Here is a 22274-nt window from a genome sequence, read left to right as displayed (position 1 = left end):
GTGTAGTCAGTTTACAGGTAGTAGAAACGTGGCTGACTCATTAGAGCTAGCCATGATTGCTATGGGAGGGGCGTCATTTAGTGGATGGACCATCTGATGTGATGTTGATGATAATGCCTTGGTTAAATACATAACACCACTGTGTTTCTCATTCATTCATTTAGCAAGCTTTTGAGTGCCTACCGTGTGCTTAGGAGTAAGCACTCAGAGGCCAGCCTGGCAGACAGCTAAACAGGGACTGACAGGGCAGGCTCTTTACTTTACCCAGTGACCCACCTCCAGCAGGCACTCTTGTGCCTGAGAGTGACCTCCTCAGGCCAATGAACGGTTTGTCTGAAGTGATAGGTAACCTGAAGGGAAGACATCCACTTGTATCTGAAGATGAATCTGTAAAAAAGACAGTCTTCCTGCAGGGTTTCTTCCCATGCCCAGACCCTCAGCACGTGGCCCCTCTCAAGGTTCCCAGATGCCAGATTTGCAGTCCCAGATTATCTCTCACCATTAAAACTGATTCTCAACCTTGGCTGCATGTTATAGTCACCAGGATTTTAAAAACCTGGTATCGGTGCTTCATAATAGACCAATAAAATAAAAATCTTTGTGACTAGGACTCAAGCATTAGTGTTTTTGTTTCATTTTATTTTTCTACAGCTTTGTAGATGACTCGAGTGTGTGACTGAGGTTGAAAAAGCACTTCGATTAATTAGAAGCTGCTAAAATGCAGGTGTGAGGATAGTGCCATAGGTAGGAGAAATAGACTCTTAATGCGGTTATAATTGATGATTTGATATATTTTATTATAGAATAGCAGTGTGACAAAGCCACACAATGTTTGGCTTGCCTTTCCTTTCCCCATTATGTTTGTAGCATCTTCCTGATTTATTTATGTATTAAAAGATTTTATGTATTTACTTGAGAGAGTGAGAGAGACTGTGTGTGTGGGGCGTGCGGAGGGGCAGAGGGAGAAAGAGAATTTGGAGCAGAGCCTAACAAGGGTCTTGATCCCACAACCCTGAGATCACTACCGCAGCCAAAATCAAGAGTCGGATGCTTAACTGATTAACGAACTGAGCCACCCAGGGGCCTCCTGATTTAATTTTTAAGTGAATACATGGATAACCTCATTAACATGTAGTGGATATATGTTATTTTTCTTACTTTATCTTTTGACTAAAATAACTTCCTTCCATCAGTAATGAATGCTCTCACCACTGCCTCAGCAACCTTGTTGGGTAGAAATTACTCTCTTCGTTTTAGAAATAAGGAAGATATGGCTTAGAAGTTGAGCAGCTTCTTTAAAGTCAGAGAGCTGGTAAACAATAGAGGCAGGATTAGAACTCCTGTTTGTCTGTCTCCAAAGCTCATATTCTTTCCATTATAAACTGCTTCCTTGAGCTGCTCTTATGATCAGCCCATTTGAATCCTCCTCAATGACAGCAGAACTGCAGCACATTTCATAAGAGGGCACTGTGCATGCAATAGACCCATGGTAAATGTCGAATTAGTAAAAAGTTGAATGCTTAAAATACAATGGCTTCCCGTGGAACTTTTTAAAAATAGAACCTTGAGTAAAACAAAATTTCTGATTAGTGTGAGAAAAATTAATGAACGGAATTAGTTTTAGCTTTTCTGTCACCCTCTTTTTTTAAAAAACAGAAAAAAAATACAGTTTGATAAGGGAGCATATATGTTAGCAGTGATTAACCAAATTTTTTTTTTTAAATTGAGGTAAATTGGCATATTAGTTTTGGGTGTTGTACAACACCCAAATTCTGATAGTGGTCCCAAAATACAACCACAAGTTTTCATGGTTATTTGGTACTATATTTAGTGTTCTGTGTCCCTCTCTTTTTTTGTGTGTAGTTAATAGGGAACCACATTAGGGTAAGCAGAGTGTCTGTCCTAAATACCTGTATTCATAACCACATGCACCTGTAGTGCCCCATCAAGGAAAAAATTCCTCCATTTGCTATGAAATTGATGAAAAAAATATATTTAATAAAAATATTGGACATTACTGAGCATCTTCTGGGAAACCCTCAATTAGTTTGGTTTGACTTTAGTAGACTAAACCTGTTTTAGGTCTATTTTTGAGACCTATTCTACTGTAGTGTTTCTTACCTTCTAAAACTGAGAAACCTCTTCTTGGTTGAAAAAATTGACGTTTCGGATTGGCTTTTACTTAAGTGTGCATTTCATTGATTCCAACCCCTTGAATACCTTCCATTTTGTTTAAGAGTTTGGGACATCATTGAGCCAGGGGTTAGGGAGCTCAGCTGATAGGGGGAAACAACACAATACTCCTTGTTAAGCAGCTCTTTAGAAATTGTGTTTTATTATTTTTGTTTATACTCTTTCTTTTTTCCTGCATGTTCTCATTGGCTTGGATGTTCCCAGTGTAAATCTTTATGTTCAGATTTCCCTGTATCCTTATGTAGGTCATCAAACCTTTTTTAGAAAATTGGATTCAGTTTATTTGAAGAGGCTCTCCTATAAAATAAATGTACATATATACCCATATGTGCACATGTGAACACACGATTCTTCACCTTTCAGATGGAAATAACTGTACGTGGTAAAGGCTGTAAATTTGTCAGGGTACAATGTACAGGATACTGACAGATTCTTGGTTGTTGCTTGACGCCTTCCCCTTTTATGGGTAAAGAAAAACGAAACTGAAAAAGTCGTGCCCGTGAAGCCCACTCAGCAGCTTGGCGGAGACTTGCACCCACAGTTTCTGAAGCTGAACGTTGCAATTGCTGCTGGGTGCTCTGGCTCAGCCAGGAGATGTTTGATGGAATGCTTTGGAGATATGTGGAGGGGTTTTTTTGTTGTTGTTTTTTGTTTTTAAATGCACAGCTTGCTGCTGAGTTCTAACTGATGTTTAAACTTGCAAATGTAGTAGGAGATGAAAAAAGACCACATGTATATTTCTAGGAGAATTAATGTAGACTTCCTTTTATTATTGAGAAAATGTGCTGGTGTTAATGACAAGACCGTATGCCAAAATGAGAGTGGATCTCTGTCATCAGCGGTGTAGAACTAATACATGCCTTTCTTCTTTCCTTCATTAGGGCAGAGCCTGGGATATGGCTTTGTGAACTACATTGACCCTAAGGATGCAGAGAAAGCTATCAACACCCTGAATGGATTGAGACTTCAAACGAAAACTATAAAAGTATGTGGAATTTTTTTTTTAAATCTACTTGCAGAATGGAGATTAAAAATGATTCAAGTCTTCTTGTAGTTCTCTTCCTTCATTTCATGCCCGCATAGACACTTCTCTTGGAGGCAGAGCAGAATTTTTTGTTTGTTGCATGATGGGGGAAACTGTTCACAAGTACTTTATGTAATCACTCCTGTATTAACAAGGGGACAGCAGCAACTTTCTTCGCTAAGTACTTTGTGAAGCCTGCTGAATTAAATCTCCTTCCTTTGGAGTCAGTTACTTTCCGTATAGCTTGAGGAAACCTGTGACCCATTCTTTGAGCCCTGGGCTTGGGAGACTTGTTCTGTGATGGGCCAGGTAGTAAATACGTTAGCCTCTGTGGGTTGTGCAGTCTCTGTCCTGACTTCTCAACTCTGCCCTTGTACCGTGAAGCAGCCATAGCCAATAACTACGTGAATGAATGGGTGTGACTATGATCTTAGAAAACTTTATTTATGGAAGCTGAAAGTTGAATTTCATGTCATGTTCATGTGTCACAAAACAGTGTTTTTCTTTTGCCCCAATCATTTAAAAATGTAAAAATCATTCTTAGCTCATGGGTTATAAAAAACATCTGGAAGGCTGGATGTGGTCCTTCGGCTCTGTTCTGACTCTGCTCTACTTTTGAGGAGACTGACTGGACCTGCTCACATGCCTCACAGGTTATTTGTCCTGATAATGTTTTTCAAGACAGTTGGTCAGTAATTTGTGGATATTTTCCGGCTTTTTTGAATTTTCGAAATGCCGACGTAGATTGTATCTGGATAAGAAGTTAATACAGTTTGCAGTATGGATTTCTTTTCCTTTAGAAAATAAAAGGGATGTTGCTTCTGGCAAATGCTTAGTGCACGTGCCATCAATTTTGCCTCTCCTGCCCAGTGCAGACATTGCCAATCAATCATGGCAGTCTTTCTTACTAAGTCTAGATGTGGCTCCCAAATATTTTTCAAAATAGTGTTCCAGACAACCTCTATCAATTGACTCAAGTTGGAACCTATTTTCCACCCTTGATTTAAGAAGTCAGCTCAGACTATAGCCTGAAGTGGTGAGGGGAAGTTAGTCAAGGCTGACTATGGCATCCATCTTGCTTAGAGACTTGTCTAGAAGATTTCTGCTCATTTTTTCAGAAATCTGGAAATGCAGTGTCATCTTTATGCTTAAAAGTTGCTTCTCTCAGAATTGTCAGCTAAGGTAATTCATTAGCTCTGGGTAGTTTTGACATCTCATTCTTTATATTTATTGGCTCATAGGAAAAATTCCTCCCAGCTCTGTCTCATCTAAAGGGAACTCTATGGGGGGCTCCCAAATGTATTTGGATGTAAGATGTCCAAGAATTTTTCACATTTATTGATTAAGAAAATGTCCTTTGGAAATATTCACTCTTCAGCTAGAGAATGAGCTGGTTATTATGCTACCAAGATTTGAGGGGGAAAAAAATTAAGATTCCTAATACAGTCTGTGATTACAAAGACTTGGTCTTTTAATCTGGATTGTGTTTTCTAATTTCCATACTTATCTGCACACTTTTTGTGTCACAAAGGTTAACCTTTTACTAGTACTATTAAGCACTATTACTATTAAAAACAAATGCTGTTAAAAAAAAAAAAAGACATCTAATATCCAGTTACTTTCAGACTGTTTTGTGTGCTCTCCGTCCTCCTGAGGATTTTTGTAGGCCTCCCCATGTTAAGTTGATTTCCAGAATTGCTGCTAATTTATCTTAGTGTTGAGGTCCCTGAGTTGTGGTTACGAAGAAATTGGAATAGATGGTTGAGATGGCTCATACCAGAACATACCCTTTTCTCCATTCCAGAAATAGCCATCCTTATTTCATTCTAGTGAGTCAGTTCTTTTGCTCTAAGTTCTTTTGCAATAATGTCCACAAGAAGGCAGAAATGCAGGGGAGACGGGTCGCCAGAGAATAAATTTCCATGGACTGCAAGGAGACCATTGATGACAGCTGCTTCTTCACTGCCCATTGCCCGGCTTTCTCTTCAGTGCCCAGCTGCTTGGGCAGAATATGTGGAAGAAAGGACAGTAATGCCTTGTGTCTTTTAAACTGTGACATCTGCTACTTCTCTTCTGATTTTCTGAAATGGGGGTGGGAGTGGTGGGGAAAGCAGCAGGCTACTTCTTTCCCCGCCCCCATTCGGTTCCTGTAAAAATATCAGATAACAGCTGGTATCCTCAATTTGGCCCAGATTTCTCTGAGAGGCAAAGCAGACCATTTTCCAAAACTACAGAGCACCATTTTTGTCTGTTTGTTCTTTGTATGGTTATTTTTTTATTTTATTTTTTTTTAATTTTCAGTGAGACATGTTTTGTGTTCTTAGGCAACATCTTGATCCAGTTTTTTCTTCATGTTTGCTGCTTCAAGTACCTTTTGGAAGCTGCACTTAAACCATTCCATTTTCTGAGATACCGTTCCATAAATTAGCCTTTTTATCCTTCTTGCAGTCCATCCTGGTGGTGGCTGTCAGCCTAAACTTACACAAACACCACTTTCCTCATGTTACTTCTCACTCAAACTTCTCTTGTATTTCCCAACTCTTTTACCAAATCATTTGAGTTAACTTCGGAGTGTTATTACTACTGTCTGTGGTAGTCAGCCTGGCTCTTCCCTGGCAAGCCGATCTCAGGCTCTGCACACATGCCCCTGTAGCTCTCGCTTCCTGGCATACCCTTTCACACTGCTTTGAATAGCAGCGTCCCCATCTATGGGAGCCCATCTGAAGTTGTTCCTTCAGCTGCTGCCCCAAATAAAAGAGTTGAGACCTTAGTGCTCGAAGAGTTTGGCTAAGATCAGGCCCTTTAAGACAAAGCTCTTACATTTAAGGTGGCAAAACTCTTTCCCTTTAAAAAGTTGCAGTAGACTAATTAATATGTACATCATATACGAGTATACAGATGTCGGTGTGCTCCTCAAGGTAGTCTTCCAAGCCACCTAGCAAGCAGTTAGTATGCATTTGGTAGAATTCCTAGTAATTGGAATATTGAAACAGTGAATCAAGCGCTCTGAAAGGTGATTTAGCATTTTCTCCTGGGGCTTCCTAATGGTATTATCCCAGTAGGATTTTGTGCAATAGATGGATGGTGTGTTGAATAAATGACAAATGTTCAGTATTTCTGCAATGAGTGAAGCAAAGTCCCTCAGGCACTGCGGAATCCTAAAGCAGTTATTCCTAAACTTGGTTGCATCAGAATCACCAGAAGTGAGTTAGAAATGGAGGTTCTTGGGCCCACTGCAGAACTACTGGATCAGTGTCCAGTGATGGGATGCGGAAATCTGCTTTTTAATATGCTTTCCCATTAGTTCATGACAGCAAGTCTAAGGCCTAACATGTAGGAACCACCAAAATGTACCTTTTCTGAATAGGTGGGTTCTCTGTTTGGTATTTTTGCACCCAAAGTTCAGTTTGTTTTCATCTTTTACCTTGGTAAATCTTCTTGTGGATAATTCTTAGCATGCTGAATGATAATTCAGCATTCAGAGTAAAAAGTAGTTCATACCGTCTTCACTTTTTAAAAAGTATGGCTTAGAAATTAGAAAAACTTATGTTCACCTTATGTTAGAAAGATATTTATTATAAATAGCATTCATAGGTTAAAGTTTCAAAGTGGTTATTGTTTTCTTCTAAGGATCACATTTTTTCCTGATTAGGTTGATGTTTTGGCAGCTTACCTTGCTGGTGATGTCATACATACCATCTCTGAGCTACATGGGAGGCAGTCATGATAAAGCCTGCCCACATTGTCCCTGATACTGAGCTGGTAAATACACTGTGAAGAATACAAGATGTTTTTAACTTCTGATATTAGGGATGGTGGTGAAAAGGTAGTATATGCACAAGTCAGGTGTGGGGGGTGGGAATCTCCTCATGACAGTGTCAAAAATAGTATACTGGGGGGAATCTCATTAAGAGCCCGCTGGTCCCCATGGGAACCCTTCGTTCTGTGGACCATTTGGGATCTCTGTGGTTGTGACTACTGTATTCAGTCTTTATGTTCTTTGCTTATTTTGTTTTTAGGGGTCTCAAGTACTGATAAAATCTAAATTGGTATATGTATGGCTTCAAGCTAATACTCTTCCCCCTTAAGGGAAAATGTATTTTTTATCTCGGTTAATGGTATCAGAGTTAAATTCATAATTAGTAGAGTAAAATATTGAATATTTCCAAAGAATCTTATACGCTCCCTTCCCCCTCTCCCCCATCGAGTACTGTGAATCGGTGATGGAAGTCTTTCCTCCCAGCATCACTCCCAACTTCTCCCCCTCCTCCAAGGGGTGTAGGGATCTTTGTTATTCCCAAAAGTGGGCTTGCTTTTATCTGAAAATGAGGGCTGTTATCTCAAGGAATAGAAGTTTTTTGTTATCACTGATAGGTACCCCGAGAAATTCATGGCTTTTCTGCCCCACTGAAGAAAAAAATCCCTATTTGGAAATCCCTATTAGGCATGGAAAAACTGCCTAACTTTGGTTTTGATTAAACGGATTTTTTTTTTCTTAATCATTCAGACATAAACCAACCTAAATTCCACCTTTGCTTAAAAGTTATTAATTGATACATATAATGTGAAATTTCTCATATTAAAATATCCAAACCACCATTTAAGGTCATATGGGAAAACTATTATAAAAATCGGAATACTAATTACAAATAGTGTCAATTTCTTCAAGTGTTCAGTTTGATAGAGAACGTTAAGTAAAGCTAATAAACCTTTATTCTGAGCCATTGTGTTGCTTTGTTCGTTACATTTATATCTTTTCCTCACTAGCCTATCCTTTTTCCAGTAACTGTCCTACTCACAGGCTTCTTTTGTGTTTGTTTTTAGCGTGAACTATATCCTTAAAATAGGAGGAATATAGAACTACATTTCTGAAGTTTTAGTCTTCCTGACATTGATGAAGTGATTTAACTGGCTGTGTGATCTTGGACAAGTCTTTTAATCATTTCAGTTTCCATTTTATCTGTAAAATTAATTAATTTATTCATCATTGAGAATGTTTATTACCTGCCTCTTTTTAATTTTTTTAAACTGTCCATGGTCTTCCAAATTGCATTTTAAGAAAGATTGTAACTATTTAATTAAATATTTAATGAACTCATGGTTATCATGGAATGATTTAGTTGGTGGTGAAAGGCAGCACCCCATCCTGAAGAGACAACAGTTTAAACTGTTTTCTCTTTGCCATTGCTGAAACTTTATCAGCCACCGTAAAATTTGTGCTGGGAAACCATTCTTTAGCTCAGCCCTGTTTTTGGTACAGAATTACCAGGGAGGGCATTGGTTCTCACTAATCACTGTAAACCGTTCTTTTATAAAATTTAATTCTGACCATTAGAAAATACTACCAGATCATTGGCTGTTCAGTGTAAGAAAGGAAGGGGCATGGAAGCAGAAATGTAAGTGAAGTTAGGCTTACTACCTGTTAGGTGCTCTGTTAGAATATCTGCAGCACCATTTTGGGGTGTTTGAGACAAGTGGGTTACATAATAGCAATAATGCTGAGATTTTATGCTGTTTGTAGGGAAGTTTGAAAAGCAGCTGGTAGAGGGACCACATAGAATTAGCTAGAGCAGTAAGCAGGGGGAGTAATGCAGAAAGGAACAAGGGACCATTGGGGGATTATAAAAGGCAGGTGTGCCATGCCAAGGTTTTATATTATAGGTAAGGGAGTAGGGCAGTGATGGATTGGACTTGAGTATTTGTGAGGAAGGGAAGGTCTGTTTGGTACAAATAATGCGTCTCTCTGAGCAACTCAGGCTACCCTAGTGTTCTTTTGGCTTATGTAGTTGATTTTGTTTTCTGTGCAGATACAAAGTGTAGATGTTTGTAGAGGTGTGGGCCTCACAAATTATAAAGCATCTCCTATGAAGTACCCCACATTTCAACACTGCTGCATATGGATCATCATTTACTTTTTACCTTGACCAGATTTGGAAAATTTGAAAGTCTGAAGGACAGGTCCCAGATTAACAGACAACTTCTGAGATGTTAACCTAAACTGCTATTTGGCTGGTCAGACTTTGGTTTGTGGAGGGACAGAAAAAAAAACAAAAACAAAAACAGAAAAAGTACATACCAGGAGTGGAAGTGAGAATGGAAGCTGAGTGAATAATTTCTTTGCCTTTTTAAAAATAAAGACTGAATGTATTGTACCTTCATTTTTAAGCTGTGGTCTGGAACTTTCTAGAGCCATGTGCCAAATTTTACCAGTATATTGATACATCATATTATTGGAACCTCTTCAGTGCATTTAAATAAAACTCTCAAATCTATACCGAGTCCAGTTTACATAGTCCCTATCTGGAATGAGGAATAAGATTTTTAAAAATAAGGTATTATTTGTATAATGCCCATTACGTGTTTTCAGAATACTCCATTGTGAGCTTGAATTTTTTTTTTTTTTTTTAAAGCCACAAAAAAGCACCATAGGTTGTTACTTACCTTGGGTGGCCTACAGAGTGCGGTAGGTGGCCTAGTGTAGTCCAGACCTACATTGTCCCAACTCAGGCCTGTTTGTGTTCCTCCTGCTCCTTCCAAGCTGCCTTTGTAGTAGAAATGAGCAATTTGAAAATTCCCAGAGGGCAGTAACTTGGCATTGTCTGAATGGCTTTTCTGTAGATATTTTTTCATGGTTGCTACAGCAGAGGCTGAGCCCGCACAGAGGGATAGATGAGGAGGGGAGAGTTCCTGGTAGCAGTGTCTCCGCTTGCTCCCTGCCCATCCCTCCTTGTGAACCACAGGGCAGGGGGGCGGTGGGAGAGTCTCAGCAGTTGATTGAACCCATCTTTCTTAGGAGGGAGTCCATAGATCATTTTATTATCCAAGCCTCTACTTTTCCTGCCTGTTTAATAAATGTGTATCAGCAAAGGCATTTCTGCTAGGCACTGTTAACACCTGTCTGCTTATCTTTTCTACTGCTTTTTGAGGGTAGGGTAGGGCTTGTGACCTTTCATTTGTGACTTGGGAGAAGCACTACCAGGTAGTTGGGTGGCTTCTGTCTGTTCTACAAAGCTAGTTTGAGAGGTTAAGATAGGTGTGCTAACTTCTGAAGAAGAGTCCCTTGATTTCTTGCTTTACCTGTTTTTTTGTAGTAGTTGCATAGGACTTTTATCCTTTTACTTGTCTGGATTTATGCAAAAACAATAGTCTCTTGTAGGCAAATTCTCCCCCCACCCCCGTTTTTTAAGATTTATTTATTTAGAGAGTGAGAGCACTAGCAGAGTGGTGGGGAGTCGTGGGGGAGAGGCAGAGGGAGAAGCAGACTCCCTGCTGAGCAGGGAACCTGAAGTGGGGCTCAATCCCAGGCCCCAGGATCATGACCTGAGCCAAAGGCAGATGCTTAACCAACTGAGCCACGCAGGCGTCCCAGGCAAATACTCCCTTTGATCAATGAAATGCAGCTCAGGTTAAGGGACTTGTTAAAACACAGTGCGGCTAACAGCACCAGTAGGAACAGAAATGTAAGGTCACGTTGGCTGACGCTGGTGGCTTTTATTGTTTTCTTTCCATCTCGTATTATTAATATTCAGGTGTTTTCCTTAGAAACAGGTTATAGATACCACTACAAACAAATGGAATATTCTCTTGGGGACCTTAATTTGGGTCTTGTACTGTCTTGAGACTTCCTGGATCAGATCTCTGTTAGGTGTGAGTAAGTGGAGCTGTTCCTGGTGGTGGAAAAACTGCTGTTTTTTGGGCTAAGTGCTAGAGGTGGCCACACCTCTAGCTTGAGAGGAAAATGGTGTCTGGAGGTCATGTTTAGCAGATGGGCAAGTTCACAGATTTAAATATTTTGATGGTAACTGGAGAGTAAAAGAATCATTATAGTAACTTTCTGGATCTCTGTTCTAATAAGAGATTACCCATTTAAGAATGTTCTTCTGGTAGGTTCTTGCGAATCTTAGATGCAAGTTTAAAAGTTAGAGAGAGTTGCGTTTGTCATTCTTGAAGTTTGTGCGGACTCTATAAAAGCATGTGTAGTCCATTTTCTTTTATTCCCGCCTTTGCCACATTTTCCTGTCATTGCCCGTAGCATCAGTTCTAAGCCACAAGCACTACATCAGACTTGGGGGGTTTTACTTTGGGAAGTTTCTTGACCTACGGTTTATGGTTAAGCAGGAAAAGAGGGCTATGTTTTGAAAACGGCATAGGCAGTCTGCTACGTGTGTGCCCCCCACCCCAAATGAGAAGCACTCCTTTGAATGTTGCATCAAGACCTCGAGCCGTAAGTCCTGGATTTCTGTCCTGCTCTTGCTCTCCTGGTCTAGCTTTCTCACTTGTAAAATGGTGAAGGGTGGTACCGACTATACAATTATTGTGTAACATGTTATTTAACATCTAGAGGTAGAAAGTACTCGTGTTGGCCTGTGACTTTCAGAAAGAGAAGATCAAGAATATTAAGTTTTTCAGTCTTTTCTATATTTAAAGGGGTAACTTAGAAATCTAGTTGGGGAGGATTTGAAAAGCTACTTTTTTACTCTGAAGAAAATAGTCACCCTGTCTACTTCGTTGGTTTAATTTTATTGGATATTTAAAAAACTATTGTAGTTACCTTGTGTTATAGAGAAGTGGGTTGTGGAAAAAAAATCAATAAATCATGGTAATGTGCTCTATTTTTTGGTCATTAGTATAAGGTTACCTCCTCCCGCAGGACTGAGAAGTGTAATCCTTCCTGCATAGGTTCTGGGGTTGCTAATGAGTCTTGAAGTGACCCTCGCTGACCCTCAGGTGAGCAGCGGGAAAGGCAAGGGAAAGGAGAATGCCTGCGTGGTCCTGGAAACTGATCATTCAGAAAATGCTTTCATGGGGCGCCTGGGTGGCGCAGTCGTTAAGCGTCTGCCTTCAGCTCAGGGCGTGATCCCAGCGTTCTGGGATCGAGCCCCACATCAGGCTTCTGTGCTAGGAGCCTGATTCTTCCTCTCCCACTCCCCCTGCTGTGCTCCCTCTCTCGCTGTTTATCTCTCTGTCAAATAAATAAATAAAATCTTTAAAAAAAAAAGAAAAAAGAAAGAAAATGCTTTCATTTTGACAAATTTTGTTAAATGACTATTTAGAAATTCGACTATTCCCACTTGTTTCACCCAAAGAACCCTGTTCGTATTCCTAGAAAGATTCTGTAGTCATTGAGAGTGGCTCTGCCCTCTTAGAATTAAGCCCAGCAGCCTTTTGCAGAGACCAGCCAGGCTGACGAGCTTCCTGATCCCGGTGAGCCCCATCCATCCATGCTGATTTTTGGAAAAACCTTGAGATGAGTTTTATACGCTTTGTTTTACCTTTACATTTTTGTATTTGCTGGTGATTTATATTCATATATACTTTACTTTCAAGCTACCTGTGAATTTCTTACTCATTTGGAAACCAACATCGGTGGGTGACAAGGAGGAGAGCTAGTTTGTAGGAATCCCGAATATGTCCCCCGAGTTTGTGGATTACCTATTTAAAGTCCCTCTATATAAGGGACTGCCAAAACATTAATGTTCATCAGAATCCCTGGCATGGGTGGTTGATAAAATGCATATTTCTGGACCCCTGCATATTTCAGTAAGTAAATAAAACTTACTGAATCTGATTATCTGCTGAGTGAGAACAAAAGGTTGAATTTTAACCAGTCACTGCAGGTGACTGTTAATAGGCAGTGGTCTGACCAGAGAACCGTTGTTTGGTGGACCTTAATGATTTGAACTTGGATAGGTCTGTGGTGCTTGTTTCAAAACAAATCTGCATGTAAATAAGATTTTCATTTGTGGGTTCTTTCATAAACTATCTGGAATACTTGTGGTTAACAGATGTACTTTTAATGAATATAATGCTGGACTTACCTAAATAATACATTCTCTTTCTCTGTCTCTCTCACTCTCACTCATACACATACTACTCATTTTCAGAGCATTTTGGTGTCATTAAATACTTTTAGCATTACAAGTACATAAACGCCATTTAATATTTGATTCTGAGGGTAGGGAATTTGCAGCATGGTTCTTCTGGGGCCCATTCATTTAAAATGGGTATTTCATATTAGTATAGAGATTGGGAGTTGAATTATATGATGCAAGATGGTTGTGGAGCCTTAGAATATGGAAGTTGCTTTTAAAATGCAATAAAAATTTATTTCCTATTTATAAGCTCCCAGCCACACCCCTCCTCTCCCCCTCCCCAGTATCTGGATGTTTGAACTTCTCTAGTCACAGTTTGAGTAAATGGGAATTTGCTCTATTATCATAAAAACTCCCCCCACATAGCATGTTATGAATATTTAAAGAAAAAAACTATTTATGCCACTTTAATTTAGAAACCTTTTGACCTATAAATTCAATTTTGTCCCAAAGCTATGTGAAAGCAGTGCATACATACTGTCACCACACCAAAAGGCTTAGAATGTCTCTGTTCTCAGATTTGCAAAAATGGTTTAATAAGTATTTGTCACCAACTTACAGGATTTTCCATAGTGTTCTTCATTAACCAGTGTCTTGGGGGAATTGTGAAATACGCATTGTCTGCACACTGCTCTGGCGTACAAAGTCAAATGAACTGTGAAGGTGAGGGCTAAAAACACCCCTCTCACCTTTGTACTTTGTCCTTTGAGTATTAAAGAACATTGATCTACCAAGTGGCAAAGGGGGTACTATTTGGCGGTTTAATTACAGCCAGTGAATGTTATTGATGCTATCAATCAGCGAGACCCAGGGAAAGGGCATGGTGCCAGACCATTCGGTGCTCCCGACAGTGTAATTAAATACCGCAGGACTGGATTCTCAAGGTAAAGTGAGGTGCTTCCGCACATCTGAAGCAGGAGAGCACTTTGTCTTGCAACCCAGGTAAAGGTTATCCCCTCCTACTACTCCTCTTTAAATTTTTGGAGGAGTCTATGAATGGCAGTGATATGGTCTGTTCCTTGTATACCAGTTAAGGTTGTTGGTGTTTTCCTTAAAAACCCTTTTTCTGTAAGATCTTCACAACTGTCATACAAAAGGCTTTAGGCATATAGTAATTACTTTTTGTTAAAGCTGTTTGGGGGGATATACAGCTCAGGTGTCTAGTAGATATTTGGAGAATGAGGGATTGTCTTTGAATGAGACTATTAGTCCTGCAAATCAGTTCATTTAAAAAAGCTTTCCCTGTGATTATTCTCTAATGTCTAATCATGTTGAGAGAAAAATATCTTGGTAGGTTGAACTTATAAAACATTCAGTAATATTTCAGGGGTTATTCCTTTTAAATTAGCTGTTGAATAAATTTTTCATAGTTGTATAACTTATGTCAGGTCCACAAAATATATTTGGTAAAACTTTCTTTGGCTCTGGGGAGGATTTATAACAACATTTCTGTTACTCGTTTTTTCTTTTTCTCATGTGTTATACATGTGTTTCACACAAATTTTCTTCTAGGTCTATTTGAGAGATGAATTCATAAGCAATCCCAAAACATTTGTTACTCCTTTTTTTTTTTTTTTAAAATGATGTGTAGTTTATACTCATTAAGGTTTACCAAGGACAGGCTCCCCTTGAAAGAAAGTAAGGTGGTTTCCTAACTTTTTGTGCATATGCGTGTGTACACATACACATGTACACACTAGATTCCTGACAGTTGGGTTAAAACAGGCCTGAAAACACTTCTTGGCTGTTGTGGTTTAGTTGTAATACAGGTATGGGTTGCAAACTGTTTTTACATTTACAACAGGTGTTTGAAGGAAGATTGTTAGAAATTATCCTTTAGGTGTTTGAGGAATAATTTTTTAAGAACATTAAAGTTTAATAAAAGTGATTACTTCGTCTTCAAGAGTCTCATCCCATGAGGGCCTTTCACAATATGTGGAATCATAGCAAGTTCTATGGTTCGTTTCCAAGTTTGTATTGAAGGGTATATGTTTTAAAAGTTATTAATGGCCATCATACGTGTGCTTTTTTTTTCTTCTCCTCCTCCCACTTCCCACCCAAGGCAAAGATATCAAATGTAATACTAAAAAAAATTGTAAATTGTTTTTTTAAAGACTATACAATCCTGGATAGGGAATCTTGGATAGGGACCATTTGTGCGTAATGAGGTACTTAATTCTGCAAGCGTTTAGAGTGTCTAGTATGTACCAGTCAGCTTTGCTAAATGTTGGAGCCGTGCTAAAATATGACAAGATACCGTCTTGTCCTTGATGTCATTGTGTAGTAGGGAGAGACAGCACTTACTTTCTATGACCGTTTTTTTTTTGATGTATGATAAGTGAATGCAGAGTGCAATGGGAATGGATATGTCACTGGCTGTCGAGAGGCCTCTGCAGTGGTTTCAGAGGTGATAGGGTTTTACAAAATAGGGTTTATCACGCAGAGAAAGAAGACAGGTATTATACGTGAAGGAATGTCTCATCCAAAGGCACAGCGGCCTTTATGTGACATGTACTTTTTGGAAGAAACGTGCATCTGGAAGCTATAGAGTGTGCTCATTCTGTCGAGTATTAACCTTCTATAAAAGTGATTGGGAGGAAAATTTGATTAAACCTAGCCCCATAGCTTACATTTATCCTTTTTTAGTGAAGACCTAATTCACAAAAGGAGCTATAGAGATGAATTTTGGGCAGATTATTTCATTTGCTCGTGGGTACCTCTCTGCCTTGTTCTGCAAAGATCCATGGTAACCTGTGAGACTCATTTAAGATATTTAAAAATGGTACCAAGATGAAATTTCTCCGTGGAGTATTTAGTGTACACACAGAAATAGGATCATTATATTTTCATTACTGTATGTATAAGTAGGTCAAAGAAGACTTGGATATCTGAACCAACATTGCGGCGAAGCAGTTTTTCTTCTAGTTATAGAACAAAAGGGAACTTATCGTAGATGGTATTTAAATTAGCTTTTTAAATGGCCACACTGATATTGACTATTCTGCTCACCTAGCTTATGATGGGAAAATGACCTCCATATTGTGTATGTATACATTTCTGTAGACTGTCACTCCCCTGCTCATAGACACTTCACTGTGACATTTAAGGCCTCCAGAATCTGCCCCAACTTGCTATTACCACAGTGTTGTCTTTGTTCTGCAGAGATTCTTGTCCTGCTCACCCGGGCTCATCATCCTTGAAGATGCAGGTCAAATTCTTATCCCCTGCCTTGGGTCATTCTCTGCCTATACTGCCTTATGCCAATGTCATTACTTACTGACTTTTGTTTGGCAATAGAGGCATTTATTTTTTTACTGCACGTTACCTTTTTCTCCTCTTTCGTGGTCTACGCTCAGAGGGCAAGCATCTTTGTCTTTAGAGCAATTCACAAAATACTTCAGCTTTTATTTAAAATTTCTGAAGGAGGAATTTTCTAATATATTGTTAATAAGGAATGTTGGAGATGTGCTCTGTACACTCAAAGGTAGGAAAATTCACAATTTAAGTGAAACCAAAAGTGATACTCTTGACACTTCCTGGTGGGTGTTACTATTTATCGAAGACACGGTCGAGTGAAGAATAAAGGACTTACCTGCTTTTTCTTTTCTACAGTTAATGAAGATTGAACTATTGTTTTCCTTTTATGTGTGATTTTCTGCATAACGTCCATCAGCTTGCGTCTTTGCCCTTTGTCACTTTCATGTGTTCTTTTTTTCCTCTCTCAAACCTTAGATGGAGTATGTTCAAGCCCGAGGACATATAACCCACCAAAATTGACTTGTTGAAAACCTTCCTCTTTTTCCACACATTACCAACTAGTCAGTGCTTGTTGACTTTTATCGTTAAACATCTCCAGTTTACTTCTACCAAGTAGCGTGGAGACCTTCTTTAGGTTTCACTTTCCAACTCAGCAATTTTAATCTGTTGGCAGTGCTTTAGATCTACTAGGTGGTCCACTGCTACATAAATTATATTTTAGGTTTATTTTTGGAGGTAAAATTGTAACAGGTACCTTGATAGTATGGCTTTTGTTAGAGATTGCATCTGATCAAATTTCAGAATCTTGAAAGAACCCTTAAGAAGCTACTACGGAGAATGGTTTTCTAAGAATTGAATGAGTACGTCTATTTTTTTCTGCAAGCCATTTTAACTTGTGTTGTTTCCAGTGGAGCACAGAAAGCCAGATTGTTTGGACAAGCATCACACCTTCTAATCATCTTGCCTGAGAGGTACTTCAGAAAGAGCCCCTGCAGGAGGCCATGGAATATTCAGTCAGCAGGAATTGGAGTGCCTCCGTGGTGGGTGGGGCTGTAAGATACACGCACATGTAAGATTAGTTTCAACCCTCTAGGAGCTTACAGCCTAGTAATAGAAAAGCTTTGTAAGTGAATTTCAGTACTGTTACCCTGGGAGGAGGCTTTCAGGCGGTCTGCTGCTCTGGCAGTGTTGAGGAATACCCAGATACATCTGAGTGTTGAGTACTAAGTACTGAGATTTCCCTTTTTCTTTAAGTCTCTCTAGTATGTTTAGTGATAGTGTCCAGGATGAAAAATTCACAGTACTCCCTGCTAGCATAGCCACCTCAGTGTTTTTTTCTACTGTGAAATCACATTGAGTCATTAGGCACTGGTTGAATCCCACATTCAGAAGCATACACACAACCCTAATCTGAAATTAGGCACTGTTCCCCAAAGTCCATTTATTACTTCTGCCAGTGTCTCCCTGAAACAGGGATGATTCTTTGTTTCTCCTCTATTTCTTTTTTTTTTTTTTTTTTAAAGATTTTATTTATTTATTTGACAGAGATAGAGACAGCCAGCGAGAGAGGGAACACAAGCAGGGGGAGTGGGAGAGGAAGAAGCAGGCTCACAGTGGAGGAGCCTGATGTGGGGCTCGATCCCGTAACGCTGGGATCACGCCCTGAGCCGAAGGCAGACGCTTAACGACTGCGCCACCCAGGCGCCCCTCTCCTCTATTTCTTATTCTGCAACCAACTTTTGGCTCTAACAGATCTTTATGAGAGAGAATAAGGAGGTGGGAGGATTTAATATGCAGTAGTTTGACTGGAGGAATAAAATGAAGTTAGTCTTTTCTATCAGCCCATTTAAAGGTGCTGGATGTTGACCCCCTGTACGACAGCAAGACACCATTTCCCTCATGTTTCAGCCAGGCTTTGGGCTTTCCAACACACTCCTCTGCCATTGTCTTACAAAATACTTGTAATATTGTATTGCAATATTGTAATTATTAGGGTTAATTTTGATAATAACTGCCATGGATTTGGGAGAAGTCTTATTTATTTACTCTCTGAATTGTTTTTCTGTTAAAGTGCATATACATCTTCCTTGTGCCAAATGACGCCATGTGTGTCTTCTTACCTGTTTCCTCTCAGAGATAATAGTTACATTTGAGTTTCTTCTTACATAAATTAGGGATGCTGATGATAATACCCAGTTCATACCCTGCTGTTAGGATCAATTCAGCTAATATATGTAACATACCGAGGGGCGCCTGGGTGGCTCAGCTGGTTAAGTGTCTTATTTTATTTCAGCTCAGGTCATGATCTCGGGGTCCTGAGATCGAGCCCTGTGTTGGGGCTCCACACTCAGTGGGGAGTCTGCTTGGGATCCTCTCTCCCTCTGCCACACCTCCCCCCACTACGTGCTTACGTGAGCATGTGTGTGCTCTCTCAAATAAATCAATCTTTAAATATATAAATATATAACATACCAAGAACAGTGCCTGGCACATGGTCAGCATTGAATAAATGTTTGGGGCTACCATTATTTATGTTATGATTTTATACATATGTGAAATTCTTACGGTATGATGAAACATTATTATGGTTCTCCAGCTCTGTACTAATAGTTTTATTTTTCCACTTAATCCTTGTGAGGTAAAGACTGTCATTAACATCAGATTGCAAATGAAGAAACAGAGGCTTCAGAGAATGTATGGAATTTATTCCCTAGTTACAGAACTGGTAAGGTGGCAGAGCCAGCACCTGAACTGAGCTCTGTGCGATTCCATGCCCTGCGTTTGTACTACTTCCTAACCTGGGAGGGCTGTGGTACGAGCATCGGTTTCTGGCCACTAATTCAGAGTATGCTCTGTTCGAGCCAGTAATAATGCATTTTCTTTTGCCTTTATTTTTTAAGTGTTTCGACCTAATACTAAACTAATTCATGTTTGCCTCAATTCTAGCCTATTTATATTACTTAATACTTTTTTGTTTTTTTTTTTTAAGTAGGCTCCACACCCAATGTGAGGCCTGAACTCATGACCCTGATGAGATCAAGGCTTCCATGCTCTACCAACTGAACCAGCCAGGCATCCCTTACTTAATACTTCTAAAGATATGTGGCCAAATAAATATAGGCTCATTTCTCATTTTTAATGTTTAAGGGAGTTCACTTTTCCTAACCAGTACAGAAAACTTCCTAATGCAGAGAGGAGGGTAGGAATGAACTCTCGTGGTTAAAGCTCAAACGCCCATCTATTTTTTTTTTCTCCAAGCCACTTTAGTGTAATCGCTTTCTAAAATTGTAAGGGACTAAGTGAAGGGATGGGATTGGAAATGCAATATGGAGTACCAATTCCCTTTGATAGATTCCTGCTTAGACCTTAAGATGACGACTCCACCGCCGCTGCAGTGGTCGATCCGATGTAGTCCCCCCTTCAGATGCCGCATCACTACTTGATCTGCTTGTTTTTTATTTCTTTGTTAAGTTCTTTACATGCAGAGATCTTTAGAAATTTGGAAGGCATTTTTGGCCTAACTCGCATTTCAAGACTGCTTTACCACAGGCTCCCTGTTTGTCTTTACCAGCACGAGAGTCCTTGTTGAACCAGCTGTGTGCCACAGCCAGGCAGAAGCAACAGTGAAACGGCAGATGTGATCTACTAACTTTGATAATTTACTAAATACTTTGATTCTTTAATAAAATTTTAATAAAAGTATACTTTCATAAGATACGAAGATGTCTGTCAGGACAGTCTGTTTGGACCCTCATTTAATTGATAAACCTGCATGAAATGGATTTGGGTAGCTTTTTTTTTTTTTAATTTTATGTGTTGGAGAGCATGAGAGAGTGAGCATGAGCAGGGGGAGCAGGCAGGCCCCACTGAGGAGGGAGCCCGGTTCGGGACTCGAGCCCAGGTTCCTGGGATCATGACCTGAGCTGAAGGCAGACGACACTTGACCTCCTAAGCCACCCAGGTGCCCCTGATTTGGGTAGCATTTAATAGACTGCGCAGTGTAGTTTTCTCATAGACTGAGTTTAAGATGTGTGAAAAAGGAAATCTAGTTTTCAAGTATCCAGTTTATGATGAGTTGCTTAATATGAATCTTAAAACCAGCACACTTTTGTTTTTCTGTTGCTGTTCTGTAGTTTTAGTGTTGTTGTAGTAATGCCATGTACGATCCCTTTATTCTTACGACTTATTCTTTGGTTCATCTTTAAGTTGGATATAAGAATCAACTGTTTTGAATTTTATTTAGTATGGTTGCGCTAAAACTTGGAAATGATGTGAAGCTGGGTCGTCTCTCTAGTGTAACACACTCAGTTGCTGTTTTCCCTTTCTGTTTAATAATACGAGATTTAGAAAAAAAAAGCATGTTTAATACCTAGAATGTTCTGATTATTCAAGGTACATTTTAATTTAGTTGGTGTAAAGCCATAGTCTACAGATTCTTGGTTTGATTTTTCTCTCTTCAGTTGCCTCCCCTCCCCCTATCTCAGCTCTTTTTCAGACATTTCCTATATGGTTCTCAGGCAATAGTAATAGAAGAAAAAAAGGAACTGTCCTAAGGAAAAGACCCATTTTGATGTATTTCAGATTTTTTTATGGGTACTGAAGAAAAAATTTAGCAGAGCTATAGCAAGTTCTTACCTTCTTGCATATCTCTTCCGGTATCTCTTTGTAAATGTCTGATCATCCTCCCAGTAATTGTCATTTTGCTAGAAAGTTGTATGGTTTCAGACTGTGTTGCATCCAGTGGTGTAGTGGAAAATCCCTTCTTCTGCATCTTTGGACAAGTCACGTCACCTTTGTGTGCCTCAGTCTCCCTCTTTCCTAAATATCAAGAAATTGGGCTATATGATTTGTTTCCTTTTGCTCCAAAATTAAGACCCCCCCCCCCAGCAACATATTACTCCGTCAAAGATTTTATTGCTTCTGGGGATTTGAGTTCCCAATTTGTGAAATGAAACTTCATTCTTGATATGTTTAATGGCATCTGCACAGAATCTATGCACAGAGTACCATCACATACGATGTTTGCTATATCACAAAGCAGATTATGCGCCCTCTTAATTTTTTAGACAAGAACTTCACTTAGTGTCTGATTATAAATCCTCTTCTTTACAGTAAATTTGTGCCAGGTACAAGGATGTGCAAAATAGGGTAAAAACAAGGTTTCTTACTTCAAGGACGTAAGGCAGTTACAAGACAGGATAAGAGACAAGTTTATCTTGGTTTGTTCAGTGTGGACAAGAACAAGGTGCATGATGCAGTGTGGGTACCGGCAAGGGTACTAACTCGGACTGGAGAAGATGGAGGAGAGTGGATGTGAGGCACTTTGGTGATGCCCTTGTCGAGTCCGAAGTGACTCACATTTAGTTGAGTGGGAGGAGCAGGTTGTACTAACACAGGGAAGTAAGAGAGGAAGGTTTGGAAAACTACTGAAGGTTGTGTGTGTTTATATAGAAAAGGAAGTCAGTGCCCCGAGCATAAAGAACTAAGAAATCTGAAATTAATCTTAAAGCATTAAGGAGCCCCTGAGGGATTCGAAGCAGAGAACACAATCAAATGTGTTCCTGGTGTTGCTTGAATTAAAACAATCTTTATGAGACTTAAAGCATTCAACAAATCAAGTCTCAGTAAAAAATTTGAGGTCTCACATACATTTTCCACTGATGCAGTTTTCTGAATTCTGCGTCTTGGAATACCTATTAAAGGTTACTCCCCTAATCTATAATACCCTTTTTAAGCCTTCCTGCTAGGGGTGATTATTGCTTTTAGCTCTAACACCTTTGCTAGAGCTAATCTTTAATTTCTTATGGACTTATTTCCGTATGCTTTGTTTTCTCAGGGTTACTCATTTGCAACCCTTTGTGAAACATGCCTGCCCTTAAAAAACTTAGACTGTGATATGTATATGCCTTGATGTGTGTTTAAGACAT

The 22274-nt window shown here is 39.4% G+C and overlaps 1 protein-coding gene across 10 annotated transcripts in view; it reads left to right on the top strand.

Moving 5' to 3' along the window:
* The window catches only part of ELAVL2 (ELAV like RNA binding protein 2), a 68428-nt gene that overhangs the window by 27882 nt on the left and 18272 nt on the right, over positions 1-22274 (top strand). For 9 of the 10 annotated variants that reach the window (XM_008695073.1, XM_008695072.1, XM_040631482.1 and 6 more), the window contains one exon: positions 3075-3178. In XM_008695073.1, coding sequence (XP_008693295.1) covers positions 3075-3178 — 104 coding nt within the window. Of the gene's footprint in view, positions 1-3074; positions 3179-5451; positions 5967-22274 lie in introns of those variants that run through there. The other variant, XM_040631486.1, reaches the window with a different exon arrangement.

Source organism: Ursus maritimus, unplaced genomic scaffold, assembly GCF_017311325.1.
Source record: "Ursus maritimus isolate PB19 unplaced genomic scaffold, ASM1731132v1 scaffold_17, whole genome shotgun sequence".
In the NCBI taxonomy this organism is placed as follows: Eukaryota; Metazoa; Chordata; class Mammalia; order Carnivora; family Ursidae; genus Ursus; species Ursus maritimus.
This window is presented reverse-complemented; position numbering and strand designations above follow the sequence as displayed.